Below are 18,581 nucleotides of genomic sequence, written 5' to 3'. Positions count from 1 at the left end.
TTATAGTAGTTATATTCTTGTATATAGGAGCAGTATTATAGTAGTTATATTCTTGTATATAGGAGCAGTATTATAGTAGATATATATTCTTGTATATAGGGGCAGTATTATAGTACTTATATTCTTGTATATAGGGGGCAGTATTATAGTAGTTATATTCTTCTATATAGGGGGCAGTATTATAGTAGTTATATTCTTGTATATAGGGGGCTGTATTATAGTAGTTATATTCTTGTATATAGGGGGCAGTATTATAGTAGTTATATTCTTGCATATAGGGGCAGTATTATAGTAGTTATATTCTTGTATATAGGGGGCAGTATTATAGTAGTTATATTCTTGTATATAGGGGGCAGTATTATAGTAGTTATATTCTTGTATATAGGAGCAGTATTATAGTAGTTATATTCTTGTATATAGGAGCAGTATTATAGTAGTTATATTCTTGTATATAGGAGCAGTATAAGGGCATGACCACACGTGGCGGATTTCGTCCGCAACTGTCCGCATCAATGCCGCACAGAATCTGCGTTGCAGATTCTGCTGCGGATCTGCACAAAATGTGCAGTAAATTGATGCGGACTAGCTGCTGCGGACTGCGGGAAAAGTGCTTCCCTTCTCCCTATCAGTGCAGGATAGAGAGAAGGGACAGCACTTTCCCTAGTGAAAGTAAACGAATTTCATACTTACCGGCCGTTGTCTTGGTGACGCGTCCCTCTTTCGGCATCCAGCCCGACCTCCCTGGATGACGCGCCAGTCCATGTGACCGCTGCAGCCTGTGCTTGGCCTGTGATTGGCTGCAGCCGTCACTTAGACTGAAACGTCATCCTGGGAGGCCGGACTGGAGACAGAAGCAGGGAGTTCTCGGTAAGTATGAACTTATATTTTTTTACAGGTTGCTGTATATTGTGATCGGTAGTCACTGTCCCGGGTGCAGAAACAGTTACTGCCGATCGCTTAACTCTTTCAGCACCCTGGACAGTGACTATTTACAGACGTCTCCTAGCAACGCTCCTGTAATTACGGGAGCCCCATTGACTTCCTCAGTCTGGCTGTAGACCTAGAAATACATAGGTCCAGCCAGAATGAAGAAATGTCATGGCAAAAAAGCAAGACGCATCCGCAGCACACATAACATGTGCATGACAGCTGCGGACTTCATTGCGGAACTTAGAATCTCCATTGAAGTCAATGGAGAAATTCCGCCATGAGTCCGCCACTGCTCCGCAACAGACAGAGCATGCTGCGGACACCAAATTCCGCTCCGCAGCCTATGCTCCGCAGCGGAATGTTACGCATCGTCTAAACGAACACTTCTAAATAGAAGTGGAAGTCAATGCAGAAACGGCTCCGCTGCGGATTAACGCTGCGGAGTGTCCGCAGCGGAATTTAAGTGAAATTCCGCCACGTGTGAACCCAGCCTTATAGTAGTTATATTCTTGTATATAGGGGGCAGTATTATAGTAGTTATATTCTTGTATATAGGGGCAGTATTATAGTAGTTATATTCTTGTATATAGGGGGCAGTATTATAGTAGTTATATTCTTGTATATAGGAGAAGTATTATAGTAGTTATATTCTTGTATATAGGGGGCAGTATTATAGTAGTTATATTCTTGTATATAGGGGCAGTATTATAGTAGTTATATTCTTGTATATAGGGGGCAGTATTATAGTAGTTATATTCTTGTATATAGGAGAAGTATTATAGTAGTTATATTCTTGTATATAGGAGCAGTATTATAGTAGTTATATTCTTGTATATAGGGGGCAGTATTATAGTAGTTATATTCTTGTATATAGGGGGCAGTATTATAGTAGTTATATTCTTGTATATAGGAGAAGTATTATAGTAGTTATATTCTTGTATATAGGGGGCAGTATTATAGTAGTTATATTCTTGTATATAGGGGGCAGTATTATAGTAGTTATATTCCTGTATATAGGAGCAGTATTATAGTAGTTATATTCTTGTATATAGGGGGCAGTATTATAGTAGTTATATTCTTGTATATAGGGGGCAGTATTATAGTAGTTATATTCTTGTATATAGGAGAAGTATTATAGTAGTTATATTCTTGTATATAGGGGGCAGTATTATAGTAGTTATATTCTTGTATATAGGAGCAGTATTATAGTAGTTATATTCTTGTATATAGGAGCAGTATTATAGTAGTTATATTCTTGTATATAGGAGCAGTATTATAGTAGTTATATTCTTGTATATAGGAGCAGTATTATAGTAGTTCTATTTTTGTATATAGGGGGCAGTATTATAGTAGTTATATTCTTGTATATAGGAGCAGTATTATAGTAGTTATATTTTTGTATATAGGGGCAGTATTATAGTAGTTATATTCTTGTATATAGGAGCAGTATTATAGTAGTTATATTCTTGTATATAGGAGCAGTATTATAGTAGTTATATTCTTGTATATAGGGAGCAGTATTATAGTAGTTATATTCTTGTATATAGGGGGCAGTATTATAGTAGTTATATTCTTGTATATAGGGGCAGTATTATAGTAGTTATATTCTTGTATATAGGGGCAGTATTATAGTAGTTATATTCTTGTATATAGGAGCAGTATTATAGTAGTTATATTCTTGTATATAGGGGGCAGTATTATAGTAGTTATATTCTTGTATATAGGGGCAGTATTATAGTAGTTATATTCTTGTATATAGGGGCAGTATTATAGTAGTTATATTCTTGTATATAGGGAGCAGTATTATAGTTGTTATATTCTTGTATATAGGGCAGTATTATAGTAGTTATATTCTTGTACATAGGAGCAGTATTATAGTAGTTATATTCTTTTATATAGGGGGCAGTATTATAGTAGTTATATTCTTGTATATAGGGGGCAGTATTATAGTAGTTATATTCTTTTATATAGGGGGCAGTATTATATTAGTCACATTCTTGTATATAGGGGGCAGTATTATAGTTGTTATATTCTTGTATATAGGGGCAGTATTATAGTAGTTATATTCTTGTATATCGGATCAGTATTATAGTAGTTATATTCTTGTATATAGGGGCAGTATTATAGTAGTTATATTCTTGTATATAGGGGCAGTATTATAGTAGTTATATTCTTTTATATAGGGGGCAGTATTATAGTAGTTATATTCTTGTATATAGGAGGCAGTATTATAGTAGTTATATTCTTGTATATAGGAGCAGTATTATAGTAGTTATATTCTTGTATATAGGGGCAGTATTATAGTAGTTATATTCTTGTATATAGGAGGCAGTATTATAGTAGTTATATTCTTGTATATAGGGGCAGTATTATAGTAGTTATATTCTTGTATATAGGAGGCAGTATTATAGTAGTTATATTCTTGTATATAGGGGCAGTATTATAGTAGTTATATTCTTGTATATAGGAGGCAGTATTATAGTAGTTATATTCTTGTATATAGGGGCAGTATTATAGTAGTTATATTCTTGTATATAGGAGCAGTATTATAGTAGTTATATTCTTGTATATAGGGAGCAGTATTATAGTTGTTATATTCTTGTATATAGGGCAGTATTATAGTAGTTATATTCTTGTACATAGGAGCAGTATTATAGTAGTTATATTCTTTTATATAGGGGGCAGTATTATAGTAGTTATATTCTTGTATATAGGGGGCAGTATTATAGTAGTTATATTCTTTTATATAGGGGGCAGTATTATATTAGTCACATTCTTGTATATAGGGGGCAGTATTATAGTTGTTATATTCTTGTATATAGGGGCAGTATTATAGTAGTTATATTCTTGTATATCGGATCAGTATTATAGTAGTTATATTCTTGTATATAGGGGCAGTATTATAGTAGTTATATTCTTGTATATAGGGGCAGTATTATAGTAGTTATATTCTTTTATATAGGGGGCAGTATTATAGTAGTTATATTCTTGTATATAGGAGGCAGTATTATAGTAGTTATATTCTTGTATATAGGAGCAGTATTATAGTAGTTATATTCTTGTATATAGGGGCAGTATTATAGTAGTTATATTCTTGTATATAGGAGGCAGTATTATAGTAGTTATATTCTTGTATATAGGGGCAGTATTATAGTAGTTATATTCTTGTATATAGGAGGCAGTATTATAGTAGTTATATTCTTGTATATAGGGGCAGTATTATAGTAGTTATATTCTTGTATATAGGAGGCAGTATTATAGTAGTTATATTCTTGTATATAGGGGCAGTATTATAGTAGTTATATTCTTGTATATAGGAGCAGTATTATAGTAGTTATATTATTGTATGTAGGGGGCAGTATTATAGTTGTTATATTCTTGTATATAGGGAGCAGTATTATAGTAGTTATATTCTTGTATGTAGGGGGCAGTATTATAGTAGTTATATTCTTGTATATAGGGCAGTATTATAGTAGTTATATTCTTGTATATGGGGGCAGTATTATAGTAGTTATATTCTTGTATATAGGGCGCAGTATTATAGTAGTTATATTCTTTGTATATAGGGGCAGTATTATAGTAGTTATACTCTTGTATATAGGGGCAGTATTATAGTAGTTATATTCTTGTATATAGGGGCAGTATTATAGTAGTTATATTCTTGTATATAGGGAGCAGTATTATAGTAGTTATATTCTTGTATATAGGGGCAGTATTATAGTAGTTATATTCTTGTATATAGGGAGCAGTATTATAGTAGTTATATTATTGTATGTAGGGGGCAGTATTATAGTTGTTATATTCTTGTATATAGGGAGCAGTATTATAGTAGTTATATTCTTGTATATAGGGGCAGTATTAGGCAGGGTTCACACGACCATGTTACGTCCGTAATGTACGAAACGTATTTCGGCCGGAAGACCCGAACCAAACACAGTGCAGGGAGCCGGGCTCCTAGCATCATAGTGATGTACGATGCTAGGAGTCCCTTCCTCGCTGCAGGACAACTGTACAGTACGGGACAGTTGTCCTGCAGCGAGGCAGGGACTCCTAGCATCGTACATCACTATGATGCTAGGAGCCCGGCTCCTTGCACTGTGATCGGTCCGGGTCTTCCGGCCGAAATACGTTCCATACATTACGGACGTAACATGGTCGTGTGAACCCAGCCTTATAGTAGTTATATTCTTGTACATAGGGGCAGTATTATAGTAGTTATATTCTTGTATATAGGGGCAGTATTATAGTAGTTATATTCTTGTATATAGGAGCAGTATTATAGTAGTTATATTCTTGTATATAGGGGCAGTATTATAGTAGTTATATTCTTGTATATAGGAGCAGTATTATAGTAGTTATATTCTTGTATATAGGAGCAGTATTATAGTAGTTATATTCTTGTATATAGGAGCAGTATTATAGTAGTTATATTCTTGTATATAGGGGCAGTATTATAGTAGTTATATTCTTGTATATAGGGAGCAGTATTATAGTAGTTATATTCTTGTATATAGGGGGCAGTATTATAGTAGTTATATTCTTGTATATAGGGGGCAGTATTATAGTAGTTATATTCTTGTATATAGGGGCAGTATTATAGTAGTTATATTCTTGTATATAGGGGCAGTATTATAGTAGTTATATTCTTGTATATAAGGGCAGTATTATAGTAGTTATATTCTTGTATATAGGAGCAGTATTATAGTAGTTATATTCTTGTATATAGGAGCAGTATTATAGTAGTTATATTCTTGTATATAGGAGCAGTATTATAGTAGTTATATTCTTGTATATAGGGGGCAGTATTATAGTAGTTATATTCTTGTATATAGGAGCAGTATTATAGTAGTTATATTCTTGTATATAGGGGCAGTATTATAGTAGTTATATTCTTGTATTTAGGGGCAGTATTATAGTAGTTATATTCTTGTATATAGGGGGCAGTATTATAGTAGTTATATTCTTGTATTTAGGGGCAGTATTATAGTAGTAATATTCTTGTATATAGGAGCAGTATTATAGTAGTTATATTCTTGTATATAGGAGCAGTATTATAGTAGTTATATTCTTGTATATAGGAGCAGTATTATAGTAGTTATATTCTTGTATATAGGAGCAGTATTATAGTAGTTATATTCTTGTATATAGGGGCAGTATTATAGTAGTTATATTCTTGTATTTAGGGGCAGTATTATAGTAGTTCTATTTCTGTGTATATTGGGCAATAATATAATGGCTGGTGTAAAAATGTATTGTAGTTAATTACGATATTCAGCTTAGTTTGTCAGGAGTCAGTAATGTGCTGAAAGCAGTTGTCAACCCCCCCCCCCCCCCCCATTCTTTTGGGATGACCCCATCTTCATGTGAGCACATTGCTGTGCAGTAATCCTGTACATACCTCAGTATAGAGCTGGTTGCTTATATATCTCCCGTTCATCTCACTGCAGGATACGTGAAATTTCCGTGCATATAATGAAGCCCGGGCCCCTGTGCGGTAACTGACGCTGCGGAGGATGTCCTCGTACACCGCTACATTCTGCACACCTGGATAAAACGCACAGCTCAGGGATTTTCATGCTGCATTGTGTTCGGATTATCCTCATCTGACTATTTTATTAAGACCCATTACCTGTAATTCGCAGACTCCGGGAGTTGTTCTCGATCTCGAGCCCACGCTGCCACGCAGAAGAGACATCTAGAGTCAGGCTCTCGTATTCAGGATTGAGATCTTCCCCCACCACTCCTATCTCACACCTCTCCAGGGCGCACTCTATCCCATCAGGGGACTGCACATCTAGATACACAGAGGCAGAAAATCAAAATCTAAAGAGCAATCCAGACTTGGGTTCCTGTTAATCAATGTGTATTGAAAAGTTCTGCAACTTTCTAATATACTTTGTGTTTTAATTCCTGAAAAATTCCCATATTTCTGCTTGCTGTTAGTGAATAGGGACATTCTTGTTTACATCCAGAGGCTAAAAAACTGTACAGTCCGAATACTTTGCACAGTTGAGGCTTTGTTACAATGGTATGAAGTATAGATAATCCTCGGTGAGCTAAACTCCTCAACAGCACAAATCTCACTTCTTATTTGCTGCAATGTATCAGTGCAGGCAAAATGTATCAATATGGAATATGACGTCCAGACTGTTTAGTTCACAGAGGATTGTCTAAACCTAATACAACTGTGGAAAATCCTCGGCTGTGAGGAGTATTTGGTCTGTATGTGTTATTTAGCTTCTGGATGTAAATAATATGCACTGACAGCAAGCAGAGCTTTTGAAATGGAAAGGAATTGAAATGCAAAGTATATTAGAAAGTCACAGAAATTATTATATAATGATTATGTTTTATTTGTATAGAAGCAGAAAACCTGCCTGGAATCTGATAGTCCAGAATCCCTGCTAATCCGATAAACAGGAAAGATTCCAGCAAGAGTTGGTTCAATGGTGTGTTTTTAGGTTCTGGAGACTATAGGGTAGGCTGTAGACTTGTCACCCACCTGATCTTGGAGCTCTTTCCAGCTTGTTGGGAGACAAATTATGAGAAACAGTGCAGGTAATTCTCAGTTCTGGAAATATCGGAACACCTAGTGGTCCCTGGAAGTCAGATACAGGGTGTGCGGATCGAGGGGACCCTGCCAATTGGACCTGGGGAGCATCAGGCTGCAGTACCACAAGGTACCCATCTAGATCTGGTACTGTGAGACATCCTTCATCAGCGAGACACCTGGAGAAAGAGTCAGAGGGCTCATTATCACCAGACGCATGAACTTATAGTGTCTCTTCAAGGTCATTTTTCTATATAAGAAATAAGCGGAAAAGATAATGTGGAGCCTTTTCTTAAACGGTTGTCCACTACTGGACAACTGATGACCTATCCACCGGATAGGTCATCAGTATGTGATCTGTGGGGGTCTGACACCCGGATCCCGCACCGATCAGCTGCTCCGGCTGCCTGCGGGGACCGGATGTTATTGCACAGTATGCAGTGTACGGAGCCGGAAGCAGTTGGCTCCATACATAGCATAGTGGCCGTGCTGAAGAACTGCAGCTCTGCTCCTATTCACTTGAATACTGCAGCTCGACCGCTATTCCATGACCGGAGCCATCTGCTTCCGGCATGGACGTCCGGTACCCGGAGGCCACTGGAGCAGCTGATCGGTGCGGGGATCAATTGTCGGACCCCCACAGATCATATACTGATGACCTACCGGATAGGTCATCAGTTTTCTGGTAGTGGACAACCCCTTTAATATACTTGATACTTCTACGGTGTTCTGTTTCTTTAGTATCGAGCATCGTTCCTCTGTTTCCACCATATACTTGTAAAAATCTCAGCAACCTGTTTCTGCCACTAGAGGGCGATTTCCGCCCCCACATGCTGCCATGTATACGATAGCATTAAGCTATATAGGGTTTATACTATGAAGAACCCATTACATAATTAGTTATATAGTTAGCAAGATACGTCATCGTGACTCAATACTACCTACAGTTCCCTATGTACCTGGAGGACTGGAGATAGACTTGGATACCGTGGACCCACCAGAGGAAATTATTCCACCCTTCAACTATACAGAATACGTTTATGCCCCCATTATATTGCATGGTAAACCTCTAATGTTATCATTGCACACCAGGGTCTTATCAGTAAGGGCTGAGGATGGGATTGAATAAAAGAAAAAGACCCTAAAGGTTTGAGATCTGCTCCATAGACATCTTCAAATTGGGTTGTCCTCTGCTGGACCTCATGGGCTCTGCTGTCAGAATCTAGACCCACCAGAAGATCCACTGGTTCTAGATCTACTGGTCTATGGTGGAATCAGCCTCCAAATTAAAAAGGACACTGCAATTACAATATCTATAGGTGCACCACCAATTATCACAGAGATTATTGATTTGGACGCCATATTGGCTGATTGTCATTACGTCTATGGTTGTCATTGGCTTTATTAATATTCACAATGCAGATGCCTGTCGGACCTAATGTTTGATCCAATGACATTGGTCCGGGGACCACCCACCTCACTGTTGTCTGCAGTTTAAGGGGTCTCACTCCTGGTGTTGGAAACTGTAAAGAGTTGAGGTATTCTACATGCTGAAGAGCTCGGCTGAAGGACAGGGCATCGTCCCCTTCCAGGGTCAGTTGTGATTGGGCAGGATTGACGTGAACCTGAGGAGTAATTTCAAAAGGGTCTTATATTGACCATGCGTAGACTTGACCATATAGTTTTATTATATACCATAGATATATACATAGCAGTAAGTCATGGTATAACACATCGAACAACCCTATATGTGTTGCCTTACCTTCATTCCTTTACCCAGGCTGTCGAAGTCAGTGTATTGGAGACCCTCCTTACAAGCAAATAGACAGTCAATCACTTCCCGAGAATCCACTGGACCCAGACGCAGGGACAGGCCGGAGACGTAACCTCGCAGGAACCGCCCAACAGTGGAGCCTGCGTACAAGAGAAGGGTTAGAAGGCCAGAAGAGTCAACCATGGCGGAGAACAAGGTGTGTCCTGCAAGATCCAGCAACAGCTAGATGATGATGATGACTTCTCCACGGTGGGTGTCATTGGCTATGTTCTACAAGAATATTGCGCAATGTCTGGTACCCCATGCTACTGTATATGTAGTGGCCACCTAAAGTTGACCAACTGTGCCCATCAACTATAAGGTTCGCATAGAAGTCAATGAAAACCTTGGGCAACCACAATGGTAATGTAATGACGGGGTAGGGAGACAGACAGGTGAGCCCGAATCTACCCGCCACTCAGTCCCTGCCTACTTGCAACGGCCCGTCCTAGGAGACGGCGTACAACTGGGCGACGGTCCCTACGCTCAATAAGTGCACGACAGACAAACAGACAAGGGTACAAGGAAGCTAAGGGAAATGGGGCAGTTGTCCGCGGCAACACCGTGAGCAACAAGAGTAGTGAACGAGCCGAGTCAAACCAGGAGTGTACGAGGTACCAAACGCAGAGCAGGAGAGTAGTCAGTAAAGCCAGGGTCAATATGAAGCAGAGGTCAATAGTACAAGCAGCAGCAGCAGCAGAGCCAGGAAACAGGCAGAATCACAGGCAAAGGAGGAGCAGGAAATGCAGGTATAAATAGACAGAGGGTGGGAGCTAGCTCCATCTGGCCAGGCTGTGATAGGCTCTCCCACTCCTCAGCCTCCCAGCCTGACTGGTAAAAGATCGTGTCACTCTCTCAGACTTAGGAGCAGGTGCAGACTGATTACCCACGGGCGTCGACACAGAAGCTGTGTCTGGCAGATCCTTTACAGGTAATACAACAGTTTTATGGTATTTCAATTGCAATCCATAGGGGAGGGGTTGGGGGGGGGGAGTCAACTATCCTGTACAACATGAAAGTTCTGTCATATGACTTAAAGGGGTTGTCCAGGATTAGAAAAACATGGCTGCTTTTTCCAAAAACAGCGCCACACGTCTCCATGGGTTGTGTCTGCTATTGTAGATCAGCTAATGTGGACAGGTGTGGCTTTCTTTTGGAAGAAAGCAGCCATGTTTTTCTAAACCTACACAATCCCTTTATATCACAGCGTTCAACAATCAAAATTTCGACTACATGTGAACGAAATTTCATGCATGATCTACTCGTGGCCCATTATTTCCGGTTTGGGGCCTAATATCTCATCTCACATGCATATTTACAGCAGGCAGTAAAGCGTTTTGAATTGTACCTGATGTTCTTGTTGTTTCACCATCATTCACTTTTACCGAAATCTTCTCATCTGTTAAAAGAACCAACACGTGTTCATACCAGCAGCCGTACATGTATGATTTTACTATTTCACTTATCAGGGCTGGCACCCATGGGTGAAAATCAAGGGAAGATGGCCATGAATGATCCCTCATAATGTAGTTGAACAGTTGTAACCCCAATATCCAGAGTAGAGACTGGAAAGGCATCTCCAAAATGTGACCATTGAGTTACAAATTGTCTGAGAATTACCTTGACTTGCATTATCTGGCGATATAGAACTACACTGCTCGGACTCCTATGTCCTCTTGTCTGTCTATGATACTGTATATGCCGGTCCAAATTCTGATTTCATTATGTTTTCAGGTACGAGTAATTTGGGTCGGACAAGTGGGTTGTATGGATTTTGGATATGAGCACAAATGTGGGTACAGATTCAAATGAATAGAAGAAGAGCTGCAGTAACCCAGCATGGCCGCTATACAGTGGTCAGAGCCTTCTGCTTCCGGCACCGACCCCTGCATAGCTTCCGGAGGCAGCCAGAACAGCTGATCGGTGCGGGGTCTGTGTGTTGGACCCTCATTGATTATATACAGAAGACCTATCCTGTATAAAAAAACAACCCCCAACCTGGACAACCCCTTTAAGTCAGTAAAGTCGGATGAAGGAATGAGCAGGTAATAAGGAGAGACTACCAATAGATAAGATGGTACAAGTGATGAGTAGGCACAAATGGTGTAGCAGGAAGGGAAAACATGTGGGCACCAGCAGAGGCGTAGCTTGAAGCTTCGGGCCCAAATGCTAAATCTTTAATAGTGCCATTTATAATACTGATACCTTGTTATGTGGTAGAGGGTCCTTTGGGCCCCCTCAGGAACCAGGGCCCAGATATGACCACTACTTCTGCACCCGCTATAGCTATACCCCTGGGTACAGGTTGGGTGCTAGTCTAGTAAGTCAGACCCATGTAGGAGTCTCCCAGTTGCTCCCACCCTTACATGTGCTCCTATCTTTAAAGAACAAAATCTGTTTTACACCCCCGACCCGAACCTTATTGCTCTCCATCACTCCTTACCTGTCCAGCAGCCACCAATCATCATCCTGGCCTGGCGCTGAGGAGGTGTCAGGGCTCCATTATCATGAATGAGTGCAGGGTCGTACGTCACCCCATCCACATACAGAGACACAGTTGGGAACTCAAGGCTCAGAGCATAATGGTGCCACTCCACGTCACAGACCTGAGACACAAACAGCAAATTAGATGTAGACTGAAGGAATAGAGGTCAATGGAAGACAAAACTGCTCCATAAGAAAGTAAGAAGGCAGAAAAGAGGGGAGTGAAGGAAGAGGTAAGGAGGTAAGAGTAGGGAAGGAGGAAAGAATTCATTTTGCATGTAAGAAATCAATATTATCAGAATGGGTTAACCGGGGTCTTAGGGTATGTTCACACGGCAGCCTCCGTTATGGCTGAAATTACGGAGCTGTTTTCAGTAGAAAACAGCTCCTGAATTTCAGACGTAATGGCATGTTGCAGGCGTTTTTCACAGCGTCCATTACGGACGTAATTGGAGCTGTTTTTCCATGGAGTCCATGGAAAACGGCTTCAATTACGTCTCAAGAAGTGACAGGCACTTCTTTGACGCGGGCGTCTATTTTACGCTCCGTCTTTTGACAGCGGCGCGTAAAAAAAATAACCGTCGGCACAGAACATCGTAAAACTCATTCTAATGAATGGGCAGATGTTTGCCGACGCTTTGGAGCCATATTTTGGGACGTAATTCGAGGCTAAAACGCCCGAATTACGTCCGTAAATAGGGTGTGCGAACCCAGCCTTATAGTCACCAGCATGGGAATGAATGGCCTAAACATGTCATATATGATCAATGTTATAAAGGAATTGAAAAAAATCTTCAACCTAAAAACTTGTAGAATGGTTCACAATAATAATAATAATAATGATAATAATAAAAAAATAATAGTAACAATAAAAAAAGGAATAATAATAAAAATTAAAAATAAAATAATAATAATAATAATAACAATAATTAAAAAAAGAATATTAGAAATAATAAAAAAAGAACAAATAATAAATAATAATAAAAAAGATTCATAGAAATAACCAAAATAACATTAAAAAATAATAGAAATAGTAGAAAAATACTAATAATAATAATAAAAAAAAATAATAAAAAGAATAATAAATATAATAATAATAAAAAAAATAATAATAATAATAATAATAAAGAATAGAAATAATAAAAAAATATAAGAAATAATAATAAAAACAATAATAATAAAAAGAATAATAGAAATAATAACATTTCTTAAATAATTTTACCAATAAAAAAGAACAATAGAAATAGTATAAAAAATAATAATAAATAATAATAAATATAATAATAAAAAAGAATAATGATAATAGAAATGGGTTCACAAGTTGGATATTTGCAAAATAGTAGCACGTAAACCCAGGTTTGGTAAAGTTAAGGGACAAGTGGGTAAAAAAAGAGCAAAGGGATAAGTGGGTACGAAGGACGGATGAGTAGGTGGAAATAAAGTCAAGGAGAAAAAGTAGGTATGGAGAAAAGAAGGGATGAAGAGGAAGATGGACAGAGGGGACGAGTAAGTGAAGTAAAAGAGTAGGAGAAGAGAATGATAAGTAGCTATGGCGGGAGAAGAAATAAGAAGATACGGACAAGAGACAGAATGAGTAGTAAGAATGAAGAGAAGGAACAAGTAGGAAAGAAGGAAGAGCGAAGAGACAAGTAGGGATGGAGGACAGAAGAACGAGTAGGGAATGTGGAGGGCCAAGCAATGCAGGTCACCTGTGTCTATCTGCCCCAATCTATAGGGAGGGAACTACTGATCAGAATATAAGGACAGCGGTGGAGAAGAAGAAGCGGGTACAATAGATAATAGTGAATAATAGGCCATAAAGAAAGAAAGTCAAGATGAGGGGCAGCGATCCGTGCAGTGAGCAGGTGGCATAGCGACATGCCAGCTTACTCCCCCCCCCCACACCTACAAATGCTGTGCGGCCCGCACTTTCTTCCCCTACAAATGAATCCGAGACATAAAAGAGACACTGAAGTCCCAAGGACGATGTCTTTTATAGTAAAATACAGAAGAGCAGAGACAAGTGGAGACCGAAGGAAGATAAAGAAAGAAGAAATACCATAGAAAGAGGAGGAGGAGGAGATAAGAATGAAGTAAGAAAGTATGGAGGAGCCATTCATTACAGAAACGCACTCCAATAATACTTCTATTATAATGTTAATGTCCCTTTCATAATGTCCTCGCTACTGCAACAATGGTGGGGTAAGACTGGACATAGACCTTGGCACCGCTGCCACTATATGATTCCACTTGCCATGGGAAGTCATGGCATTGCCCAATGGGTGCAACTTGAGGCATCCGCACGTTGGCAGCTGCAAAGATTGCAACCCATAGAGAATAAAGTTAATGGAGACTCTCTGGTTAGGAAACCACATTTTTAAATATCCATTAGAATATACGGAGTTAATACAGGGGGTCCCCGAGTGAAGAGCAACTACTTACAGCATCTCTCTTTAAATGGTCCTTTATGTTCATGCATTGCCCAGACAACCCATTGATTTCAATAAGAACTGTGTAATGCTTAGTTTCCCCTGTGGTGGCGCTGTGGCTCAACTGAACACATGCTGGTGATCACCTTGTGATCACCTTATTATTGGGGGAATCCGTCTAACAAAAAGGTAATGTCCAAAGAGGACAACTTCTTAAAATGGCAAGCACACTGCATTAGTATTGGCCAGTGCTAGCTAAATATATATATTGTAATACACCTGCATGTATGTTAGAGAACGGCATATAAAGCAATTCCCTAACATGTTCCTATAACCCAAATAGCTCCCTTATAAGAGGTTGTCCAAGATTAAGAAAAAAAAAGTCTGTTTTCTTCCTAGAAACAGCGCCACCCCTGGGTTGTCTCTGGTATTGCAGCTTAGCTCCCTTTAAAGTGAATGGACACACAACCTGCACCTGCATTCTCCCAAATCAAGGAGGAGAGGGTCTGACATTATGACCCCCCCTCCATATCCATTAGGTGTGCCAGGGAGAGCTGTCATGGGGTAGCTGATGTTCCTGTAATAGCTGCTCAATAAGGGAGCGATTTTAGTAATAGGTTTATATTAGGGAATTACTATATATGCAATTCTCTAATATATAAGTAAAGGTTACTCTAACTAACTACATTATACCTAACGTGAACATGCAAATCATTGATAAAGAGCCTCGTTCCTCCGCCTGTTGATGCAGCCCTTTATTCTTTCATCGTTCTTTCAGCTCCTGACGGTACACGGAATATTCATTGTCTCATTACAACTCATGAATATTTATATCTGCCTAGAAGATGTTATATTCCTACAGACATGTACAGAGGAGAAGTCAGAATCCACTGCAGAGTTATAACGCGTGTAATTAACATTTTATGGAATATTCTTAAACCCGTTCATTGTCGATAATGCGTATTTTAATTAGATTCTTGCAGCAGCAGCACAGAGTATTTCAGGATAGGAGTGTTGTGATCTTGTGGGTTACCTGGCTATAGATCAGAGGTTTGCAAACTGGTTTTCCATCCATTGTGCAACTACATCTCCCAGCTTGCGGCTGCCAGAGCATGCTGGGAGTTGTAGTTTCACAATAGCTGAAGAGTCTCAGGTCATCACTATGACATTAGTCCCTGCTGACTGATATCGAGAGAAACAAGGATCAGAATGTTTGGATTTTAACCTGTTGAATCCTTATTTCCCACAGAAATAAGCAGTCACAGCGGTATCTGGCAGCCGCTTATCCCCCCTGCCCTTTTGGCTGAGACTAATGATCATGTTGATGGGCAACTCGGGTGTGATAAGGACATTTTATAGCTGCCAATCCTTTGGGTGACAAATTTGGGCAGATCTGTGTGTGTCATGATGTGAGAAGGAAGATCATAGACTGAGAGTTAGGCCGGATTCACACGAGCGTTGCGTTTTTGCGCGCGCAAACAACGCAGCGTTTTGCGCGCGCAAACACTATTTGACAGCTGCGTGTGTCATCCGTGTCTGATGCGCGGCTGCGTGATTTTCGCGCAGCCGGCATCATAGAGATGAGGCTTGTCAACGCCCGTCACTGTCCAAGGTGCTGAAAGAGCTAAATCTTTCAGCACCCTCGACAGTGAATGCCGAACACAACAGCGAAAAACCTGTAAAAAAAAAAGATGAAGTTCCTACTTACCGAGAACTTCCCGGCCGTTGCCTTGGTGACGCGTCCTTGGTGACGCGTCCTTGGTGACGCGCCTCTCTTGACATCGAGCCCCACCTCCTTGGATGACGCGGGTTCGGCTAAACTCGTTTTGGCCGAACCCGGCAAAAAAAATTCCGGTCCGCGACGTCGGGAGACATTCACTGTGCATGGTGCTGAAAGAGTTAAACTGTTTCAGCACCATGGACAGTGACTTGCGATCCCAAAATACATGAACCTGTAAAAAAAACCGAAGTTCTAACTTACCGATTACTCCTGTCTCCTTCCTGCAGTCCGACCTCCCGGGATGACACTTCAGTTCAAGTGACAGCTCCAGCCAATCACAGGCCAAGCACAGGCTGCAGCCAATCACAGGCTGCAGCGGTCACTTGGACTGCCGCGTCATCCAGGGAGGTGGGGCTCGATGTCAAGAGAGGCGCGTCACCAAGGACGCGTCACCAAGGATGCGTCACCAAGGTAACGGCCGGGAAGTTCTCGGTAAGTAGGAACTTTATCTTTTTTTTAACAGGGTTTTCGCTGTTGTGTTCGGCATTCACTGTCGAGGGTGCTGTAAGATTTAGCTCTTTCAGCACCTTGGACAGTGACGGGCGTCGACAAGCCTCATCTCTATGATGCCGGCTGCGCGAAAATCACGCAGCCGCGCATCAGACACGGATGACACACGCAGCTGTCAAATAGTGTTTGCGCGCGCAAAACGCTGCGTTGTTTGCGCGCGCAAAAACGCAACGCTCGTGTGAATCCGGCCTTACATAGTGGAAGGAGCAGGGTCCCCAGCAGCACAGAGTATTTTAGGAGACGAGTTTACTGATCTTGTGTGACCTGTCATGTGATGATGTTAGTGAGGACAGGGCTACATGTGACAGAGGCAGCACCATGGGCAATAGGTCCAGAATATTGCACCTATATTTTTCCTTATATAAATCTTATCCCCCATAATCCATCACTGTATATAGACCCTCATTACCTTCTCATACCTGATTACATATGGACATATATGATTGTATATAATTACCTGTTCCAGCTTCCAAAGGAATTTAACAGGGTGAGCGCTGTCCAGGAGGGACCAGTAGAGGAATGAGATCCGACAACCGTGCACGGCCAGAGTGTAGTGCGAGAAGCTGCCGTCTGCGAGAAAGAGGAGACGTGACAAAAACTGGCTAAGTAACAAGAAAAGACCCTCGTAGACCATTAGACTTCCTTAATGTCCTATGCCAGTGAATTCTGTTGCAGAACTACAACTCCCAGCATGCTGGGAGTAATATCTTTACCACAGCTGGAGGGCCCCAGGTTGGAGACCATTATCCTATACTCTTACCATTCTGCACGGTGTTACACAGCAGCACCTCCTCTTCCTTCCCGCTCTTCCCTCCGCTGCCCCCAGCATGTTTCAGCCAAAAAGAGAGAGTCAGGTGATCAGCAGCTCCGCCCCCTGCAGGTAACCGCCCAGGAGGAACCTCCACTGATTGGGAGCCATTAAACCAGAAGACCGGGCTGCTGTCTTGTGTATCCTGAATGGGAAGACTGTGGGTCCAGTTAAATGTAGGGCTAGATGGGGGTAGAAGGTCGACATCCCCTAGAGCAGCTCCTATAAGGGGGACAAGCGGAGGTTTTAATAAATTACAAAAACAATCAAAATAAATCTGTTGGGGAGAATTTACACCAGTAACCATAAGTCAATTCATCTTTCGCTCCTGACAAGTTGTTACATCTGTTTTTTGGAAAGCTGAGTGACAACTAATATGGGCACTATTAAAGCTCCAACCAGGATCATCACTCGGCTTTCCCACAGTCCTGAATGTCAAATGTAACAAATTTATACAAGAATATGGGAGGCGATAATATAATGCGTAAATTCATATTTACTTGCCCGATTTTTGCAGGACAGTCCCATGAATCGGACAAAGGATTTATGCTAATGTGTATTATAAAATGGGGCGTTTCTAGACAGATGGGCGGGGCTATTAATGAATCCCAAGATTTGGGATTTAAATGTTGTTAAATATGTAAATGCAGAATTATATAATAAAAGAGTTTTGGAAAGCTGGGTGACAACCAATATGGGAGCCAATTGAATAGAATTTTTAACAATTTCATTGAAGAGGGTAATTTATTTGCAATTTTTTTTTAGTTAAAGGGAAAGGCTGTATAATAGTGACAACCCCCCTCATATAATTGTAAATGTCATCTGTGTTTTGGACAATCAATTTTTGCTAAAAGGGTCCCCCTGGCGATCAGCTGTAATCTGTGTGGAAACCTGGCAGCAAGTGTTCAGTTTCCCTGCAGCGCCACCACAGGAGAAATGAAGCATTACACAACCCATTCATATCAAGGATCGAGCCATGCAATGCACGGATGTGCCAGTTCCTCCAGAGCAAGAGACACTTCTTGTACATGCTCTTTTTTGGCTAATAGATGAGGGTTCTGAAAGTGGGACCCCTTCTTTTATCTCAATATTAACTGATAAGTTATTTGAGAATGGACTTTCTAAACCAGAAGCCCCTTATAATCTCCCAGGGCCCCAGATTCATTACTGCAATAATGTAAGTGATAGATTCAGAGGTGTTGTATAAAGCTCCAATGCACATGCTATACCTGGGCCCCCAGGGGCCCCGGATACAACTCGTGCACTCTATTGCTTCT

The 18,581-nt window shown here is 40.4% G+C and overlaps 1 protein-coding gene across 2 annotated transcripts in view; it reads right to left on the bottom strand.

Moving 5' to 3' along the window:
* CLSTN3 (calsyntenin 3) overlaps window positions 1-18,581 on the bottom strand; it is a 52,209-nt gene that overhangs the window by 8,219 nt on the left and 25,409 nt on the right. For both annotated transcript variants that reach the window (XM_075842933.1, XM_075842934.1), the window contains exons 8-16: window positions 17,257-17,526; window positions 16,954-17,066; window positions 11,737-11,899; window positions 10,642-10,692; window positions 9,243-9,394; window positions 8,957-9,105; window positions 7,433-7,659; window positions 6,560-6,724; window positions 6,329-6,474 (exon numbers count right to left, since the gene is read on the bottom strand). In XM_075842933.1, the coding sequence (XP_075699048.1) occupies window positions 6,329-6,474; window positions 6,560-6,724; window positions 7,433-7,659; window positions 8,957-9,105; window positions 9,243-9,394; window positions 10,642-10,692; window positions 11,737-11,899; window positions 16,954-17,066; window positions 17,257-17,526 (1,436 nt within the window). The remainder of the gene's footprint in view (window positions 1-6,328; window positions 6,475-6,559; window positions 6,725-7,432; window positions 7,660-8,956; window positions 9,106-9,242; window positions 9,395-10,641; window positions 10,693-11,736; window positions 11,900-16,953; window positions 17,067-17,256; window positions 17,527-18,581) is intronic.

The sequence above is a fragment of the Rhinoderma darwinii genome, chromosome 11 (genome assembly GCF_050947455.1).
Source record: "Rhinoderma darwinii isolate aRhiDar2 chromosome 11, aRhiDar2.hap1, whole genome shotgun sequence".
NCBI classification, from domain to species: domain Eukaryota; kingdom Metazoa; phylum Chordata; class Amphibia; order Anura; family Rhinodermatidae; genus Rhinoderma; species Rhinoderma darwinii.
This window is presented reverse-complemented; position numbering and strand designations above follow the sequence as displayed.